Below are 21234 nucleotides of genomic sequence, written 5' to 3' on the forward strand. Positions count from 1 at the left end.
ACTTTTTGTACTCAATAAATGGTCATAAATCGCACAAGTTCGTGCTTGTGTCAATTTCTTTATTCCAGTCATGTTTTTGTACCAATGTGTTCCACGATTCTTGCGCTTTGGATATCATTCACAGTCCAAATTTCCTATCACAAAGTCTTTGTTTAAATAAAAATATCCACGGTTTTCTAATCACTGAAATTAGTGACATACTGTGATTTGCGTTCTTGGGACACCGCCTATTTCTCGTAACTCAAATATTTCACGCCCTTCCAGTAATCAATATATATTCTCGGAAGACAATGTTGTCATCATAGAGCAGCAAAATATGTTGACTTAATTATTTTGGTCAAATCACTCAGAAGAAATACGTGAACCGAAAATTTCAAACAGGAAGTTTTGAATGAAACAAAATTATCTAAGTTTACCAGTAACGGAAATGAACAAAATCGGGAAATCATAAATCTCTAAAAATAAAATAAATAGGGGCGGGACGATTTCAGAGGGGCGGGTGGGGATGAAAATCTATCAATTAATTTTAATTGGCCTAAGTTTGCCTCAACCAAATGTTATGAAACATATACAAAATGCTTATTACCACAAATCTCAGATCAAGTACGAATTTGGGTAGCGTCACTTTTCCCATTCTTGAGTTTATGTCCCTTTATAACATTTTATGCAAGATGGGGCATCATCTGTGTCCCATGGACACATTCCCCATTTATTTGTCTTTAAACCACAAATATTAATCTTTCTAAAAGTTTGCAGTATGAGAAAAGATATAGAGATACTTTGAAATAAGACCACTGGTAAAGTAGTCATGTCAAAATTGCATCAATGAAGGGTAAGAGGTAAGTTGTTATCTCCCAATTGCATAAGTCTGAACTGCATTGGATAAGTTCTAGATATTACTCTATAGCATTTGGGTTAATAGTGCTGTTTGTTGACCTCTAGATGTTTTATTATTGTTGCTGAGTGCTGTGTCTTTACATACAGACATCATAGTCCCCACATGTACTTTTCATTCTTACCTTGTGGTAGTCAGAACTCATATCAATCTTGTGTTTTTGTATGACACATGGATTGAAAGATAAATTAATGCACAATTATGATGGAATTAAATGTACCAAATTAGGATATATTTGTACATGAGCTTGCATTAGGTCACCTTTTTAGACTACATTGTATTGTTGTTTAAGGTAAAAACATTTTCTATAATTAGTTGAAATATGTAACAGTGTAATCATAAAAATAATTCATCTGAAGATAAAACAGGCTTTATTTTCCTCAGTACAAAGTAAACATTGTAAGGTTAAATTATCATAAAATCTACTTTACAAGGATGTTTACCTGTGCCAGTGTGGTACACCTTCATAACATCACAGTTTTACATCAGAAAATTACACTTCTGATCAATCTTATTGATTAATTATTATGAGGGAAATGAACTTTAATTCACCTCATCTTACATGGTATAACCTCAGTAAATAAGCAAGGAATCAGGTGAATATTGGTCTGTAATGAGGGGCAGAAGGACATTTTTTGGGAAGTCTGGATTTAGCCGTTTAGTTCACTAATTCACAGGAATTCGGGAAAAGCCAGTAAAATCTTTGGGAATTCGAGAATGGACACATTATTTTAACAGGAATTCATGATTTGGCATTTATTTTCTCTGGAATTCGGGATGAGACCCCCTCTCCAGTAATGCTTGAAAAACATCTTCTGTTGCAGGCTTAGGAAGAGTTCCATATGGCACCTTAACAGCATAAACTGTAAGGTGTTGTGATTTTTTCATCGGGTGGAGGTGTCGTATGGAACTCTTGCCCAGTATAACAGTTTAGTGTGATATTGTACCTCATCGTATCTATCAGCGAGTCTGTCCTGCCTCAGATAAAAGAAACTACCAGAACATATATTGAAAAAAAACACCAAAAAATGATCTCTGTTTCTGGGTTTAACAGTTACTATGGTACAAAAATCACGCTTTGTCTATGAAATTAATTGCACATATGAACTTCTTAAAACAAGTTTCAAATTGAAGCTTTACTTCTAATTCATAGTTGAATTTGTAGGCTTCTTTTCTCTTAAGGTCTCTTAAGGCATTCATAGGTTAAAATTTCCAAGTCTGGATAAAATTAATATGACCTGAAAATCTAACTACTTTAAACGATCAGTATACATGTATAAATAATTTAGAAAGACACTATTACATTCATTATTTAGTCTGTGGTTTCTTTTTTTTTCTTGTCACCCACTTTCAATTTTCCTTGCTTAGTCATATGAAATCATGAGTGAGGGTGTTGTTTCAAAGTACTTTCTCGGTGTTTAGTGCCATTGGCAATAAAAAATGGCTTTGGAAAAAAATGATTTAAAGTACTGCTGAATGTGACAGTGGATGATGCGCAAGTTTTATAAAACTAATCGAATACTTATAAAAGTACAAATGACCTACATAGAAGTTAGAAATACTTTGTTCATATTGTTATTCTCTTGATATTTTTTACAAGTTTTGCAAACTGAGAGTATCAAATGTCAGATTTTTAAATGTTTTTCATTAGTAAAAGTTGTTTGCTCTACAGACCTTAAAGTATCTATACTCAGATACTCAAAGGTTTAAGAAAAGAGGAAAATTAAGGTCATGTAAATATAGTAAAGAAATTAGCAATACTTTTTACATACATGACATATAGTTATTTTTGTTAGCATTTTCACAAGTTTCGCAGAGTATCAAATGTCAGGATTATGTTAGATTTCAGTTAGTTAAAGTTGTATGTCCTCATTAGTTGTAATACCACCAAAATATATTACATCATATCTTGTTTCATGTCAAAAAGGGTAAACAAAAATATTCCCTTGAATTTGACAGTTGTAGGACATTAAAAGAAAAACAAAGGATATGGGGTATCCATCCATGACTCAAATTCAGTACCTGCACAGCAAAAACACGCAAAAAGCAAAAGAACAGCGCTTTAATTGCTGTTCTTCATCTCAAAGTCACAGTGGGCTGGCGTTTTCATTGCAACTCTATGTTTATTGTATCTATAGGAATCTTGGTATATTGTTAGATCCTACTATAAAGATGTGGATGTGGGGAGGATATTCAAATGCATTGATTTTTCCCAAAGACATGTCTATATGAGCTATATCTACATGGAAGTTGGTACATTATTAGATCCAATTATGCAGAACAATATAAGCCCTTTCCAGCTCCTACTTTGTCATCACAACTTCTCAAAGATGGTTCATAAAACAATATGAAACTTTGTATAAATTTATTGTTAGATCCTGATATGCAAATATGCATGTAAGTAGGTTGAACATGCATCAGAGACAACATCAAATAGAAAAAAAGTCAAATGTATATTATTGACTTTTTTCATTCTCTGTTTTTCAGTCACTAGCATTCTTAAATATCAATCCTGGATGCTGGGGGTATTAGTTCAATGTAGCAGACAATAGAATATTCTAGTTTGTTTGTCTCACCTTGACTAGTCAAACTTAGCGAGACTTAGGTATGCTGTATCCAAAGGCGTTGGTGGCATACAGGCATCAACAATGTATTAGTTTGTGATTTGGTCAGTTTCTGGGGAATCACTAGTGGTAGGTCAATGATATTTGGTATGCAGTTGTATTAGCATTGGCACATCTCATTTCCATGGAGATTACTTGGCCCTGCCCCCTCAGTCATGGTCAATTGACTTTAAAAAAATCTTCCTTACTTTACATGTATTAGTTTGTGATTAGGTCAGTTTATGGGGAACCACCAGAAGTAAGTCAATGATATTTGGTTTGTAGATGCATTTACATTGGCACATCGCATTCCCATGGAGATTAATTGGCTCCGCCCCCTCAGTCATGGTCTATTGACTTTGAATGTTTTGCATAGATTACATGTTAAAGTTTAAAAATCAATGATATTCCCTATTCACTATTCAGGTTTATTAGCATTTTCAAGTCTGTTTTCCATGGAGATTTTTGGCCTAATCCCCTTTTCATATTTCATTGACTTTGAAACTTTTACATTGTTTACAAATTAGTTTGTGTTTTGGTTAGTGTTAAGGTCTCCCGACTTATGATAAGTCAGTGGTATAATTTGGTATGCAGTTTTATAAGCACTCACAATTCTCATTTCTATAGAGGTTATTTGGTCCTGCACATTAAGTCATGGTTCATTGACTTTGAATGTTATGCATAGTTTACATGTTTAAATAATGCCGTTTGGATTCAATATTTGCATTATACTATCAAATTACAAAAAGGTGAGACATATCTCTGTGTCAACAGTTTATTTAATCATATATATTTTTAGAAAGTCTTTTTCTTCTTTTTACCTGAGAATGTTTTAAGGTTTGGACTTGTGATTGTCTATTGTATAAAAAGGTTGGTTGATTCTTCTGATTCAGAAATTGTTTTCTTGCATCTCCATTTTATTACTTGTTATTGCATAGGCCAGGGTCATTTAGTGAAGTGTAGATTTTTCTTGTTCTTTTTTTCTGCTTGTTCGTTAGGTTTCTTTTTCTTTCAATTTTTTGTCATTTGTGTAACTCACAGTCTCTTGCTTTAAATACATTAAAATGTTGTGATGAAGAATAACTATTTACAGTTTCATAGTATCCCTTTCAGTATATACATTATCATATATGACTTCAGGACATTCATAAACTGGACCACCCAATGAAATAGGGTGAACAGTAAATGAAAAATTAGCAAGATCACTGTTCATGAAGTTTTCAAAAATATAGGACTAACTTTTATCATAAATCATAAATTAAATGAAACATTATTTACATTTCAACCAAACTTAGCCATAGCATGTTTTATAGACATTTCATGATTTATATGTAATAAAATATCTACGGTGAATAAAAAAAATGTTAGTCTATGAATCTTAAATAGAACATTTTTAAATGAATGTCAAATTTTGAGAAAAATTCCCATCTTGAGCCTCTTGTCTAAATCCAATGTCAGTGCACTTAAAAGTAAGGATGGTGTGAGGTTCTCCATGTAGGTGGTTTATGTTAACCAATCAAACATAGTTTTATATGAACATTTATAGTAGTCTTGACCTAACGGCTAAGTAAATAAACACTAATTAAAAAGGCGGTCCTTGTCCATTCACTCACCTGGTATGTCACTACCCATTAAAAGTCAACAATTTTATTAATCAGGAAATGCATACATGAATGTCTTGAGGTTAGCACTTGAAAGGTGTATGATTTTGTTGACATGCGATAGGTTTATACAACAGTGCATATATTTATTAAGGAGAATAATATCAACCTTCCTTCAAGATTTGATCAGTTCACTGATGAAATATAGTGTGAATTGAGTTAAATGATCAGTTCATGAGAGGATTCATTTTATAGTTTTATAATTTTAAATTATTTAGTTTATATCCACTAAATCTTTATAGAAAGAGAATAGGTTGTCAAATTATCAAAGTGATCGGAAGTGATTGTCAATGTGATTTATTGTTGGTTTACATATTCTTTTACTGAATTATGATTACGCAACTTGCACTGGAATTTCTCACTTTTGCATTTGACAGCCAAAAAAAAAAATGAAACTGTGAATTTATTAAGTTAAGGAGGAATTATTAATTATATAAATCCTAGAGATTTCTGAGATTATATAAAATATAACAAAGCGAAAAAATCTTTCAATTGAGGAATTATTCAATTGATTAATTATACAAAAGAAAAAATGGAATTGTGTCTATAGAAAGATATAAAGATATTCCGAAGTCAGTGTCTTGTACTTCATTATAGGCAATAGTGGATTATATCGACAGTAATTTACATGAACACAACTGCACTGGAAGAACCAAATGACTGATTAAGTGCAGGAACAGGGATTTTTATCCTGGAGCAAAAAATATTCAATATATTCTGTTTGATTTTAAGTCTTTGTTGTTTTTCTATGTAACCGATAACGTTGATTGAAGTGGTATTAAAACACAAGGAGCTTCGTTTCCGATTTTTCTTGAGTGTTTAAAGCAAATAAGACTGAAAAACCCTGTTAATGGTATCCTATGGGATATAAGCTTTCTTGAAGGAATAACACTCATTGGATATGATTTTAATGTCATCAGGAGTTAACATCCCAGTTGTTGGCCTCTGAGATTTTCAATATCCTCTTCTGGGCCTCGGGATTATCGAGTTTATATAACTTCACCCTTTTGGTTGAGTGCAGCAAATTTTGCAAAATTGAGTAAAAAAATCTAATCACTAGACTATAAAAGAAATGTGTGTTGACAATTGCTTGTAAGAACTCATTGGATGGAGGTGTTTTGAGCAGGCTCAGCGACCACTAATCCGGAAAATTTTAAATTACATTCATTCTTTATTATAGATATGTACTAAATTAATTTGTAGTTCATAGAGGTTTTTATTGATTTGGTTGTGGAGAAATTGAAAAACGATTGCATTTCGTGTAAATAAAACATTAATTTGGATGTTTGATAGAAGCAAAAGTGCTGATTTGATTGAAAATTGAATTACAAGTGAAATATTTGACCAAATTCAGTTTTAAGGGGATAAGTTTGTGTATAATACAGTTGTACTGCAACTAAAAGGAAAATAACAATCAAGACTTTCACAAGTTAACACTAACAGTTTGTGAGATAGCAAATTTTAAAGGGCATGGATTTTTGTTTATTATATCCTTTTGGAGACAAATAAGATAACATTTATTATGTAAAAATAATTCAGTGAGAAAGGATGTTTTGATAATTGAAAACAAATCTGGATAACTTCATGAACATTGTATATCTAATGTTAATGATAAACAAAGTTTGGATATGGAAGGAAATGGACCAGTCATCAGTAGTTCAGATGTAAAGTCAGATTTATCAAGGTATTGTAGAATTATTACAGTTTCAATTGCTCTGAGCATTACAAATATTGAAATGTATTCTTTAGAATGAAATAAAACAAAAATAGCATTGAATGAACATTGCATCAATATGGTTGTAGATTTTATCAATATTAAACCAGGAACTACCAGTAAAGTGGAAAATATTGCACTTCAAATTGTTCTCCAAGAAAAAAAAACAATAAAAAGATTTAAAAAATAAAATGCTCTGTATTTTTTTTAATATAAAAAAAAAACATCAGGAAAAAGAGAGAAATAAGTTAGCACTTATATTTTGTAGAAAACTTTTTTTTATAAAAATTGATGAAGAATTGATCTTGTAATTTTAGATGCAATTATCTGCAAACATTTTATAGAAAACAGTAAGAAGTATCTTATCAACATTTGATAGTAGATATATCTTAATACAGATGGTTTATACATATACAGTATACACGTTTTCTTGTTTGAATTGTTTCACATTTTGTCAAATCATTGTTAAAGGCAGATCATTGTAGTTGTTTACCTTCTCTGGTGGATAGTTGTCATCATACCACATCTACTTATTTTTATAAACAATTTCTTTTTGATTTGTGTACTAATTTTACAAAATATCTACAGTGAAAAATGGTTCAGGTACATGTATTATTGGTATATTTGGAATTGGCATTGAAATTACATTTTTTTTTTAAATTTCATTTTTTTAAGTCTACATTCACACCATGTTGCCATTATAAATGATACGGCAACATGGTGTGAATGTAGACTTAAAAAATGTAATTTCAATGCCAATTCCAAATATACCTATAATATAGACAACTATATTTAATGTATGAGTGAATTTAAATCATTTTGTGTTTCCTTTATATGACCCCCTTACCTTGCATCTTACTTTTATAATGTGAAAAAAAATTCCTGATAATAATAATGTTATAGTAGTGCTACCTTCTTTCTATAATTTCTTCCCCTGCTTGAAATCTTTAATTTTAAGAACTCTATCACAAAAATGTACATGTGGATTGAAGCATTGAACATTATACTAGTAAGCGCAATTTCAGCAAGGACATTATTAGAAAATCTCAAAATTCAGATAGTTGTCCGTCCCAAAAAAAAGAAGATTGGACAACAGTTGGTAAATTCAAACTTGTGCTGCATTTGCCAAACTTTGTATCTCATGCAGGGATGAAAGAAATTTGCAAAATATGAAACTTTTGCTGAAAGAGAAGTATTTTTAGCCAAAATTTACTTGTCCATGAGTTTGCATTAAAAATGAGGATTAATGCACTCCATAGTATACTTATTTAAGATTTCCAGAAAACCAGAGGTTAGTTCTTAGTAGTAGTTGCCTTCCCAACGTTTGCTCATTACAAGACTTTAAACAATGGTTAAAAATTGGCATGTAGAAAGGTGATACTTGTACAATTCAGAATGTACCTGGTTTCTATGAAGTTAAATTTAAGGAAAAATATTTAGAAAGCTGTGAAAAATGACAAAAATGGTTGAATAGATAGGGATTTTGAATTGGTTGTCTGTCACCTTAAAACCTGCAGGAATTTAATGTAAAGATAAAAATAAGATGAGGTGTGATTGTCAATGAGACAACCCCTCACCAGAGACCAAATGACGTAGAAGTTAACAACTTTAGGTTACTGTACATATTATACTGAAGAAAAAATAAATCCACAATTTTACATATTTTTTTAGCACAGCAAATTGCTGTTATAGACAATTTTGAAAAAAAAATCATGTTTTTGTAAAATTTTGAAGAAGAATTTTAGTTACGGTTAATAATGTTCTTATATGTTATTTGATAAAATAATCTAAATTTACCAAAATCTGTTACTTAAAATTGCAGTTCTGTGCTATCTTTGTGAATTCATAATTTGTACATTTGTTTAGGAATAACCATAATGCTGTGAATTTTTCGTACAAATTGAAAACGTTATGAAAAAGGCCCTCATGTGAAACAATTTCAGTGGAAATTGGTCTTTCTTTATGCTGTGGCTTTATGTTTTTGTAAAGGGTTGTCTCGTATACCATACATTTCTTTTAATTTAGGGTGCCTCTATGAGCTATTGGTCTTACCCCCGTCTAAAGTAGTTCAACTACTATATCACTAGCCTGTCAATACTGAGGTTGTGAGTTTGAACCCCACACATGGCAGGTTCGACTCCAACAATCTTAATTGACTAGGATTGCCAGTTTTCCTGCTGAAGACGGAAAAAGCCAATAGTGCCGAAAGTGGTGTTAAACACAACAATCAATCAATCAATCTTTCAATTTACTAGTTACTTGATACAGATATAACTCAATAGAGGAAATCACTCAGGGAATATAATTTAATTTTTTAAATTTGTTGCTAATTACATATTTTTTATTTCATTTAAAAAAAGTAATTTCTTGTCCAATTGGAATAAAATTGTTACTTATATAAATTGAAATTTCCTTGCAGTCATTTTGATATATTTGTATGATGTAAAGTTTTGAGGAAAATAATTCGTTTAACAGTTAAAATTTAATCAAAATGACATGAAATAAGTCTTACAATCTTTTTTTATGATATAAATAGTGGTGAGACACTTTTGTCCTCTGACTTAAGCTATAATTGTAAAGCTTTTAATGATTCCATTTACTGTAGAAAAAATCAGCCTTTGGTACATTTATATGAATTCCAATGGAATATTTTTTTTTTATGATTTATTATTGTGCTTCCCTATTCTGTTTAACTGTCACAGATGATATCTACATGTACTTGCAGAGGAGAAATTTTATTTGTGATCATTGATCTATAAAACCATGTTGACTTTAAAGCCTGGTCTGACTGAGTGCATTATCTAAGAGCATTTGGTGCACCAGGGTTAATAATTAATGCTTGGGATTTTGTTATGGAAGTTTGTGGTTATTTTATATGGACACCTTTTATCTCCCCCTTGTCAGTTATGTTAATTGTTGCCACATGCAGTTAAAATGCAGATAGAAAATTTTTGAAAGCATGAAATTGTCGTAAAAGCAGTGATTGATGTTTTCAGTGTTTGAACTATTTTATTTCAGAAACAAGTAATTTTCTGAGTGTTTTCAGAGTAAGAATTACTTGCAAACTTATACACAGAATTTATGCTGCATGAAAATGCAACAAATGATGGATATTTTTAAAAAAAATGTCTGCTTCTGCAACGAATATCATATGCAACAGAAAAGAAGCGTGAAATATAAGTCTTGTCAAGTACTGGAAATCACATGCAAAAGAACCATGATATTTATGTCTGGTTAAAACTGTAGCTTTTTTAGTTTTGTACCACATGCAATGAAAGTTGAGAATGCAAGAATATTTCATGCAGAAGCATCAACAATTGTTAAATCTGTGGTTAGGTCACACAGGCCTGGTGAGAAACAGCTTTTTTTGGATAGTTTATGATGAACTAAATAGAATTTAAACTTTCAGCTGACTAATGCTGTATGACCATTTTTTCAGGAAACATAAGGCCCTTTCAAATGCAAACAACATACTTTTGTAATTTCTTGATGGACGAAAGAGCTTTCTCTGAAAAAAATGCTGCTCAAGTATTTTTACAATGTAAAATACTTTGAAAACTGTGAGTGACAATGAGTGAAGTATGAATGATAATGGTTGGAATTTAACCAAAATAGACACTCAATCTTGCAGTCCATGTTTTTATCATGAATATGAAGGGGCAGCATTTAAAAACACCAAAAGATGCAAACAGTATAATATTTGTGAGCTATTTTTCAGAAATAACCAAAAATATAAGATCTTATTTGTCAAAAACAAGTTTAAAAAAAGATGATCATATTGTGACAAATGTTTCTCCCTCATATTGATATTGGAGTTTCTTACAGAAACATTCACAGCAAAATTTATTACAAATGGGAATTTTTGATTACTCATGTTGATGTTTTGTTGCTTCCTTCTTATGGCGTGCACATTTTTCAGTTGATCAATATGCACATTTTTTCAGTGACATATCTTATTAAATGTAGGGGCATTTGTGTTGTCCCAACAACTCATTTTGTTTTATTAGATGTTATTAAATTGGTCAAAATTCTGATAAATTTTGTCACAGATAAAGCACATCAATGTTGTAGAAGCATGATTGAGCTTGTAGAAATTAGGTCCCCCAAGAAGAGGATATTTTTAAATAACAGGCTTTTTATAAAAGAAAAGTTAAAAGTTTAGAGTTTGTTCTTTCTGTCTTTCTGGCTTATTATACTCTTGAGAGGTATCATCATATTAAAAATACCTACTGTATGGTTACATGTTATTTTGAGATAATTGCTAACTTTCTGAACCATTTTTTTTGTGTGTTTTCTGTTGCTTCTGTTATTTCACTAACCTAGTTATAGAAAAAAGGGGGGATGGTAGAGTTTTCAAAAAATAGTTTTACCACACCAGCTGTTGAGTCACATTTCTAAAGCCAGAAACATCTTTGGTTGTCTTAGTTTTTGACTTTGTTGTTCTTTTGTCCATTAAGGAATTGGTGTAGATGGAAGATGATTGGCTGAGTGTCTTGTTTTATTCAAGTAGTGATTTAGAGCTGACATATGGTATAGACATTCATCTATGGTCACAGATTAGACATCTGTATGTCTTTTTAGACATAAGTGAAAAACAGTTCATTAATGGTATACCATGTTTATCTGTTTGTTCTTGTGTCTGTTTGTTTGCAGTCAATCTGTCAAAAACCTCAGTTTTTATTGCTTCTCAATTCTTGAAAATATTACAATTTATTTGATATTTATCACTTTCTGTTGTTTTTTGTTTTGTTTGAAGTGTGTGTATGGAGGTCAGAAGACTTGCTACATGTCCCTTCCTTATTATTTTTTTTCAATTTTGCCCCTTTAAACAATTTTACTGCTATAACTAATACCGTGTTCACACTATAAAAATAGAAATGTTAGCGCCAAAATTGTAACCCGCATCTGTCCGCTGTACATATTTACATTTTTGTCGAGCCTTCAACTTTTGTCGAAAAAGCGAGACATAGCGATCCTACATTCCGTCGGCGGCGGCGTCCACAAATATTCACTCTGTGGTTAAAGTTTTTGAAATTTTAATAACTTTCTTAAACTATCCTGGATTTCTACCAAACTTGGACAGAAGCTTGTTTATGATCATAAGATTATATTCAAAAGTAAATTTTGTAAAAAAAAAATTCCATTTTTTCCGTATTTTACTTATAAGTGGACTTAGTTTTTCTGCCAGTTAACATTACATTCACTCTGGTTAAAGTTTTTAAAATTTCAATAACTTTCTTAAACTATCCTAGATTTCTACCAAACTTGGAAAGAAGCTTGTTTATGATCATAAGATAGTATCCAGAAGTAAATTTTGTAAAAAAAAAATTCCATTTTTCCGTATTTTACTTATAAATGGACTTAGTTTTTCTGCCAGTTAACATTACATTCACTCTGTGGTTAAAGTTTTTAAAATTTTAACAACTTTCTTAAACTATCCTGGATTTGTACCACACTTGGACAGAAGCTTGTTTATGATCAAAAGCTAGTATCTAGAAGGAAATTTTGATAAAATTTTGTTCCATTTTTTCTGTATTTTACTTATAAATGGACTTAGTTTTTCTTCCAGTCAACATTACATACATTCTGCAGTTTAAGTTTTTAAAACATTTATTAGATTCATAAATTATCCTGAATTTTTACCAAACTTGGACAGAAGCTACTTACAATCAAAACATAGTATAGAGGGGAATATTTTTATTAATTTTTTTCCTCATTTTTGTTGAGCCTGCGATTAACACCAAAAGTAGGCGAGACACTGGGTTCCGCGGAACCCTTACGAATTTTTTTTTTCATCACAGATGTATTATTTACATCTGAAATTTTTTACGGCACTCCTGGCAGCTTTGGAGGAGTTCGATCACCATCAACCACTTTCCGTGTTTTCAAATAATGTCCCTTTATCCAAATTGCACCCATTTTTCGCCCAAAAAAGCGACGGAAATGATATAGGTTTCATTGTTTGTCATTATGCAGGTTTTTCAACATAGATTAATACACTTATATCCCTCTTGCTGCCGCTAATATAATATGGGTTATATAATTCGTGACCCAGTAAATACGATAACTGCATGTTTGTCAAAATATGACGTCATTCGATATATGACATCACGGAATAGTTACGTCACATTGAAGACTTATTTAAGCAAATGTCATATGTCACTATAGCAACAACCTCACATTAACTTCATTTTGCGTTCACATTTAGAAGTGAGGTAGTTAACCCTGGTTCGCCCCACATTTACTCCACCTCAAATGAGGGGTAATTTTAATCCGGGTTCGCCCCGGGTTAAGGCGTTCACACTACCTAAATTTAACCCGGTTTAACTAATTCTGGTCGAACCAGGTTTAAAAAAGGCATAGTGTGAACGGGGTATGAGAGATTACCATTATAGTGACATCTGCAGAGGAATTTCTCCAAGGGCAATCAGTATACTGGCAGTTTTCAGTAAACATATAAATTAGTAAGAAAGAAATAAGAAAGGGAATTGTAGCAAGTCTAGGAGGTCAGTATCTTGTACTGATGCCACATCCATTTTTTGGTAATATAGTGTAAGTTTGGTCATTGTCTTGTTAATATATACAACATACCTCTAATCTTCTTTTATTCATAATATATTTTAATTTTACAAAAATTTGCTATCCAAAAAAATGATAATTTTGAATATTTTGCTGTATGATACACTTTCTGAACCAGGTGTTACCTTCAAAATGTCCTTATAATTAAATTGTACTTAATATTGAAATTAGTATATGATCACAAAAACTTCAGTATCATAATTTATATATATTTAATATGTTAATAATTGAAATTCTATAGGCATAGATTTGCTTGATAAAAAAGTTTGTCACAAATTTTTATGCTAATTATCATATACACTGTATACATCTGTCTGCTCTTGTTCAACCAGCAAAGAGTATTTGATTGCTATATAGAGATATTTGATTTATGTTGGGAAGTAAAAAGAAAGAAACTGCCTTTTTTATCAGTATTATATAAGGGCCTCCATAATTTAATTTGTTTTTGTGCCGTTTGGAAAAAGTCCAAAACCAGCTTGAGTATGGGGATGTTTGACAGACAGGCAGGCCAGCTGTCAGGGGAAAGTGGATATATTAAATGTGTAATCAACCCCTTTTGCAATTTTCAAATCTGATCCCTGAAACTTTACAAAAAGGTTGCATAAATGTTAAAGTTGTGCACCTGCAATTATGGAATTATTTCAGGAATTTTAACCCTTTTCAAGAAATGGGAAATTTGTCATATTTTTTTCAGCAAAATTTTCAAAAAGAGAAAACAAATTGCTGTAAATTCAACTCGGATACTTGAAAATTGACTGAATGATTCCACATATATTACAGTTGTGCACCTGCTAATATAGAATTTGTTTGAGGAATTTTATCTGATTTTCTAGACTTTGAGACTTTTTCAGCAAAATTTTAAAAGATGATCATAATTTTCATTTTAATTCACATCTTTGGAACTTCATAAAGAATTTGCAAAACTATTAATGTTGTGCAACTTCCATTATGGACTTGTTTAAAGATTTTTGCCATTTTATATTTCCATTTTAGTATAGACATGATTGTCCATTGTTATTAAGAAATTTTCCGGGCAAACATTTCAAATTTGAGTCCTTGATCCTTTTTATACGCCCATTTACGGGACGTATTATGGTATTCCGTTGACCGTCCGTCCGTCGTCAACATGTCGGACATTAACTCAAAAACGCTTTAACCAATATGCATGAAACTTTGGTGAATTGTTTATATCTATTGACGTGAGCTCCCATTCGTTTTTTATAAATTTCGGATTTACCATTTCCGAGTTTTGGGGTTTTATTCAATAAAAAAAGGGGGGGGGGGGGGGGGATTTTCCAGTTTGTGGACAATAACTCAAAAACAATTTCACCAATTTGCAAGAAACTTTGGTGAATTGTTCATTTCTATCGACATGAGCTCCCTTTTGATTTTTTTAAATTTTAGACTATACATTTCCGATTTATGGGGTTTTATTCATTACAAAAAGGGGGATTTTCCAGTTTTCGGACAATAACTCAAAAATGCTTTCAGCATTTTTTATGAAACTTTGGTAAATTGTTTATATCTATTGTTTTAAGCTCCCTTTTGATTTTTATAAATTTAAGATTTTACGTTTCCAAGTTATAAGATTTTATTCATAAAAAAAGGGGTGATTTTCAAGTTTTTGGACAATATCCTTAAAGTGCTTAGAGCAGTTTTCATTAAACTTTGATGGCTGATTTATATCTATTAAGATAACCTCCCTTTAGTTTTTTATAAATTTCTGATATAACATTGAGAAGTTATTGTTTATTTATAGTCTGACAACAGATTTACTAAGAATGGCACAACAGCACAGTGTATTGCACAACAGCAAGAAATCTTTAATTGAATATAAATTCAATTCATATGACCAATTTCAAGTTCTTTGACTACATTTATTCAGAAACCTATAATATGTCAAATATTTAATTACAATCCAAATTCAGACCTGTATCAAGCTTGAATATTGTGTCCATTTTTGCCCCAACTGTTTAGGGTTGTACCTCTGCGGGCGTATCCAGCTGGGCTCAGCGAAGCAGTTTATTTATGCCCCCGACGTCACCAGAGGGGGCATTAAGTGTTACCCTTGTCCATCTGTCCCGAAATTGGTTACGTTCTCTAACTTTAGTTTGCCTCAACCAAATGTTATGGAACTTATACACAATGCTTATTACCACAAAACTCAGATCAAGTTCGAATTTGGGTGGTGTCACTTTTACCATTCTCGAGTTATACCTCTTTATAACGTTATATGCAAGCGGAGGCATCACTCTTTATAAGGTTATATGGGGGCATCATCTGTGTCCCATGGACACATTCTACATTTATTTTTTTTAACATGTGCAGCAATTGTGATGCAGTTATTACTACCTTAGGTGCAATTCTTTGCTATCAAGCAGTTTTAAATTTCATGCATACAAAAAAGAAATCATCCTGTTAATGCCATTATGGCAGGTTCATCTGGGACAATGTGCCTTTGTCAAACTGTCAAGTATTCATCCTTTAAGATGGATAACTGTTTAAAGTTGCATAATTTTACACAGAGAATTAAAGTTTGCAGGGTAAAACAATTTCCTGTTTTAAAAAGTTGAAACAAGGACAAATCTGTAACCTGCGTAGTTCAAACAAGTTTCACCTATTAAGTAGCTCAATGAATTCAATTAGTACACCGAGTGCAGTCTTTCATAATAATTAAAAATCGTTATTGATGTCCTATGGTTGTGGTTCGTAAATAATTATGTTGATATTATGTACTTTTTCTCTGGAGTATTGAAATCTTGAAAATCATTGATGGTATAACAAAAGTTACTCAATCAAAAAATAAGTGCATATGTCGCTCAAGGTTTTAAATGATGTTGACATCAGTGGCATGTAAAGTTTGACTTCCTTTCAGTATCTGTTGTGAACAGAAATTTTATCAAACACAAAAAGGTTTCCTTTTAGTGTTTTTTTAATTATTTTGTAAAACAATATGTAGTCATTCTAAAATTGTTTGTTCTTTAAAGAAATGCAGAACAGCATCCTCCCTAAGATTTCTCAAACATGTTCTTGTTAGTGCGTTACTTTGTAATTGATGATTTAGTGGTACAACGAGTGCAAGGAGTTTATAATCAGGTATAGGGGCACCTGACTTGTGTTTTCTCTTCTATAGATTGATCATTAAGGAAATCCAAATCAGATTTATGTGTTTACACCAAGCTAGTTAACAATCTAGTAGATATGTAATTGCAGTAAATTGACTGGTCAGTACTGGCGGAAATATGTTGACAATCTTTCATTGAAATCGTATCAGAATGAAGATGAGTGCTTTATGTTCACCTCATTTTTTGCATAGGTTTTTTTTTAGTTGTGCATGGTTACATCCTTTTCTTAAAGACAAATCATCTAGTTTAACTATGGTCTTTACTAGTTGTGTTGAAAAGTCTGCTTAATGTAAGGAGATGAATGTTGTATAAATGGTATAAAATATTAAAAAAATCATCAGAAGTTGAAATTAAACAAGTGAAAATTTTATAGAAATTTTTGATGCTGTTAATTATGAAATAAGGTTAGATATATTGTTATGCTGTTTTAAGGCTTAGTATTAAGTAGTTAATCTTTTGGAGCATACTCTCAGACAATCATATGAAAGTATTAAGCATCAGATTTACATAGTAAGTTGAGCAAGTACATCCTTTAATCTAATTAATTTGTACTAAGAGTATCTTGTCTGGTATTAAAAATAGTTGTCACACTCCATAATGTTTGTTTGATGTTATCGGAGGAAGTTTCAAGGACATTCTATACATAATGCTTGACCTTTTTTTTTATTTGTTATATTAGCAAAGATTACATTGATTAATATAGATTTTGAATGTTCAATAACTAACAAGGAAAATATTGAAAAAAGGGTATCATTGTATAATAGAATATTCAGTATTAAAATTTTCCTGTGTAGCAAATCAAAAGAATCTTGAGTAGCATAATCTCTTGGTTTCATCTTTTCTAATGAAGTCTTATTATGCCTCCCCTGACTTTGGAGCGACATTATGGTTTTGTCCATTTTATCTTCTAAGAGTGGTTTCTTAAAAATTCATGCAGTTTTCCTAAGATTTAGATAAAACTTGATAGAACTAGTTTATGCACAGTTAAGTTGTGCATCTTTTATTTTAAACCCCATTTACCTAAATTCCATCTTATCTTCCTTAACTGTTGCAATTGTGTAAAGTTATGCACCTTGAACTATTCAGAAAATGTTTCCTGACACTTTGTAAACAGTACTAAACTGAAAGCTTACAACAGTGTTAATCTCCCCAGTATTTTCATATAGCACCGTGGGATTTGAAAATAGAAATGTTTCCTTAAAATTGTAGCACCATATTTATAACACATTCTTTTAACAAATCTATTCAGATAGCACCATGGTACCACAGTGCTATATTGAACAGATATATCATGTTATGGAGGGGTATTTGCGAATAAATACCAGTCAAGGGACTGTGAAATTTCCCAAGCCGCTAGTCGATGGAAATTTGGTCCCAAGACTGGTATTTTTCGCAAATACCCCTCCATAACATGATATATCTATTTAATTACATTGAATAGATTTTGATTGAAACTCTCTGTACAGGTGAAGGGAAATCTTTTCTTTTTACTAGTAAGCTGTAACCCATAAATATGTTCATGCATGATTTTGATGGGAATTATACATGCACTTATACACGTTAGGGCTATCTGTATGTAATGTCATGGTATCTGTGTAAACGTCATTGTCATCGTTCATTTGTATAGAAGTCTTTTTCCACTTTATATACACAATGCATTCTTCAATATATGATGACGATATTGCTTACTTGTGTTGCCTTAATAATCGGGATAAGGTGAGAAGGATTCAAAATAATTTTAGGCTCGCGAGGGTTAAAAAGGAATATCCAAAATGGCAAATACCACGGCACGGAGGTGAATTTGAGGCATATTCGCCGGCAGTTGTGAAAAACAGGAAATGAGGAAAAAGGTTAGAAAATTCGAAAAATACACTGGCTACCATCCAATCAAAATCCGGCATTCTTATATAAGGTGTAAATAATCTTCAAGGCCATCAGGAAAACACTAAGCTAGGATAAAAGATTTGTAATATTACTAACTACAATCAACTGTTTTTGAAATAAGCTTTTTCAGTGTAGCATTTGTAGAAATTATAGTAATTCTGAAGCAGAATGGCTTCTAGATATAAATTTTAGTTTCTTTTGGAATCCCATTTCAGTGCAATATTAAGAACATCCTCCACGAAATAATACTATTGTGCTGATGTATAGTGTTTTCCTAGTTCATCTGCAATACCCCTTTTGTATATGAAATACATGCTTAATTCTTTTCTGTCAGTGTGCTTTTTGGGAATCATCTAATGGTTATTTAATTATGATTTTAATTGATTACTGTAAACCAACTAATTTTCGTGAGCGATTTATTTTTGCGAGTAGAAAAATAACACAAATATAAAGTGTCACAAAAATGTACAACTTGGATCTTTCCTAATCTAACTACATGATCAAGTAAATTAGAAAATCGCGAAATTTAATCGCCGTGAAGTGGACTAGAAAGGGCTAAATGCGAAATAAGGTATCTGTGAAAATTAGTTGGTTTACAGTACTTTGATTTTCAAGTTCCAATAGCAAAACTTGGACATTGACATTTCTTTTTTTAAAGCTCGTCAATGTATTAGGGTATATTATTGTTCCTTACGATCGTTTCATTGTAAACATGTTGACTATTTACTCAAGTATGCCTTGAAAGAATTCTTCATACATGTACTTCAAGTTTTCACCCTTGTTTTCCCAGAGTTATTGGGTTATAATCATAAAAAAATAACAAAATAATAACAGTTGCTTGGGACAGATGGTACATGTGCAAATGAGGCAGCTTTTTAAAAAATGTATACGTATCTTCTTTTGTAACTTTGAGGGGAAAAGATAAGCCATGTTCTATTTCAGAAACGATCTTTATTGGACTTGCTGCCTTGAACATTGAAGAAATAGAAATAATGACATAATGTTCATTCTGCTGTGTGAAATTTTGAATCAATTTGTATGATATTTCTTCAAAAGTCTAAAACTGACAATATTTAAATTGAGTCTCAAAATTATTTATACTTTCGTGCCTTTGAAGACCATAGAGGCAAACTTTAAGGTAGAAAAAGATCAATTGTTCTTCGTTTTCATGTATAAAAATATAGATGAAATTTGTACATATTGTTATTTTAATCACTTTCTAAAGTTGGTTATTTTTGTAAAAATGCAAGGAGTTCTGTCTCAGAAGTAATAAAAATAGCGTTGTGAAATTAATAATCACTTTATGCATGCAAGTTGTTAAATGATTTATAATAGTTCAAAAGTATTTTATTTATTTTAACTTTTACAAAAAATTCTTATATTTTGATACAAGATAATTAGAAAAAATTGACTACATGAGGATACAGTACTAGTGCATAAAAAGAGATATCAATCCCTGTCCAACATGTTAAGTTTTGAGCAGCCAGGTCCAGTACTACATTCTGGCCAGTATATATATTATTTATACTCATCTTTCCTTTTGGCAAGGTAAATGCAATAATATTTTGAGGGACTTTATTTAGATGTGTCAGATTGCATACAGAACTGATAAATTGTTTCACTGTAAATTATTTCCATTGTTTAAAACGATTTCCAGTTACAAGAATTGAATTTGAACTGCTTTTGAGGTTTTTTGTTGTTGCAAATAGACATATGCAAGTCTGTACCGCTAAAGTTGAAAGGAAAAATCGAAATGTACTAGTAGAAAACAAGAACTTTTAGTTCTGGTCTAATTTTTACTCAGCTGTATTTAAAAAGAACTAGGTTGCTTTATTACATTTGGATTAGGCCATTGTGTAATATAACTTAGTGCAAAGCCTGAACTTAATGCCTTTCTTAATATTCTCTCTTACTTATTAAGTTATCTCTAGAGAAGTGTCTCGTAGGAAATCTACAGTAGACTCAATTAGTACCTAGTTACATTGAAAAGAAAGTAAACCTGAAAGATTAACAGCTAAAGTAGGATTGATTTGATGTCTTAAGCTATCTCCTTTTAAAAAAAATGAATTTGTAAATGTTGCATGAAAATTATTGTTATTTTGTGTTCATGTGTAAGCTGTTATGAAAAAAAATACTTGAAAAACTATCTTATTGGCATTTATTCTATTCCCATATACTTTTATGTTATACCAACTTAATATTTCACTATAAATCTTATACACAAGAAGGTTGTACACCTTTTATTTGAGATTAATGATGTTAAAGGGGCATTGGAGAAGTTGCCATTTAGACAAAAAATTACAAATGATATTTTTTGTTTAAAACAGTTGTAAAAGCGGAATAATGAAATACTATTTCGCTATTAGCCGTCAGTTTGGTTCAATTTGTTCAAAACAAGATCGAAAATATCCCAAATGTGTTATTGACTTGCAAGTGAATAATTCAACCTCAGTTGAACCTGTATTCATATAACCCTAACTTGACCTTAAGCTGAAGATTGGTTGCACATGCCCTAAGCGTGTTCAGTTATCGTTAAAAAGAAAAGAATTTCAACATTGAAAAGTGAACGAGGGATCCATCATAAAAAAAAAAAATCATTTCTTTGACCAATTTGGACCACAAGAAATCATTTATATTCAGTTAAAACCATTATTTACATATTGTTTAATCTATAACATGAAATCAAGCAGACCTGAACAAATCGTAATTACACAACTCAAAGTGCTCCTCGGTCTTTTTATATTTATGTGAATGTTTATATCTGCTCTAATGA

General features: G+C 31.2%; 1 protein-coding gene across 2 annotated transcripts in view; it reads left to right on the plus strand.

The window, feature by feature from the left end:
* Positions 1 to 21234, plus strand: part of LOC127730113 (speckle-type POZ protein-like) — a 78127-nt gene that overhangs the window by 17778 nt on the left and 39115 nt on the right. The window contains exon 1 of one of the 2 annotated variants that reach the window (XM_052238243.1): positions 5199 to 6843. The exons of the other annotated variant lie outside the window; for it this stretch is intronic. Within the exon in view, the coding sequence (XP_052094203.1) occupies positions 6788 to 6843 (56 nt within the window). The 5' untranslated portion in view covers positions 5199 to 6787. Of the gene's footprint in view, positions 1 to 5198; positions 6844 to 21234 lie in introns of those variants that run through there. 2 annotated transcript variants of the gene reach the window in all.

The sequence above is a fragment of the Mytilus californianus genome, unplaced genomic scaffold (assembly GCF_021869535.1).
Source record: "Mytilus californianus isolate M0D057914Y unplaced genomic scaffold, xbMytCali1.0.p SCAF_2, whole genome shotgun sequence".
Taxonomy (NCBI): Eukaryota; Metazoa; Mollusca; class Bivalvia; order Mytilida; family Mytilidae; genus Mytilus; species Mytilus californianus.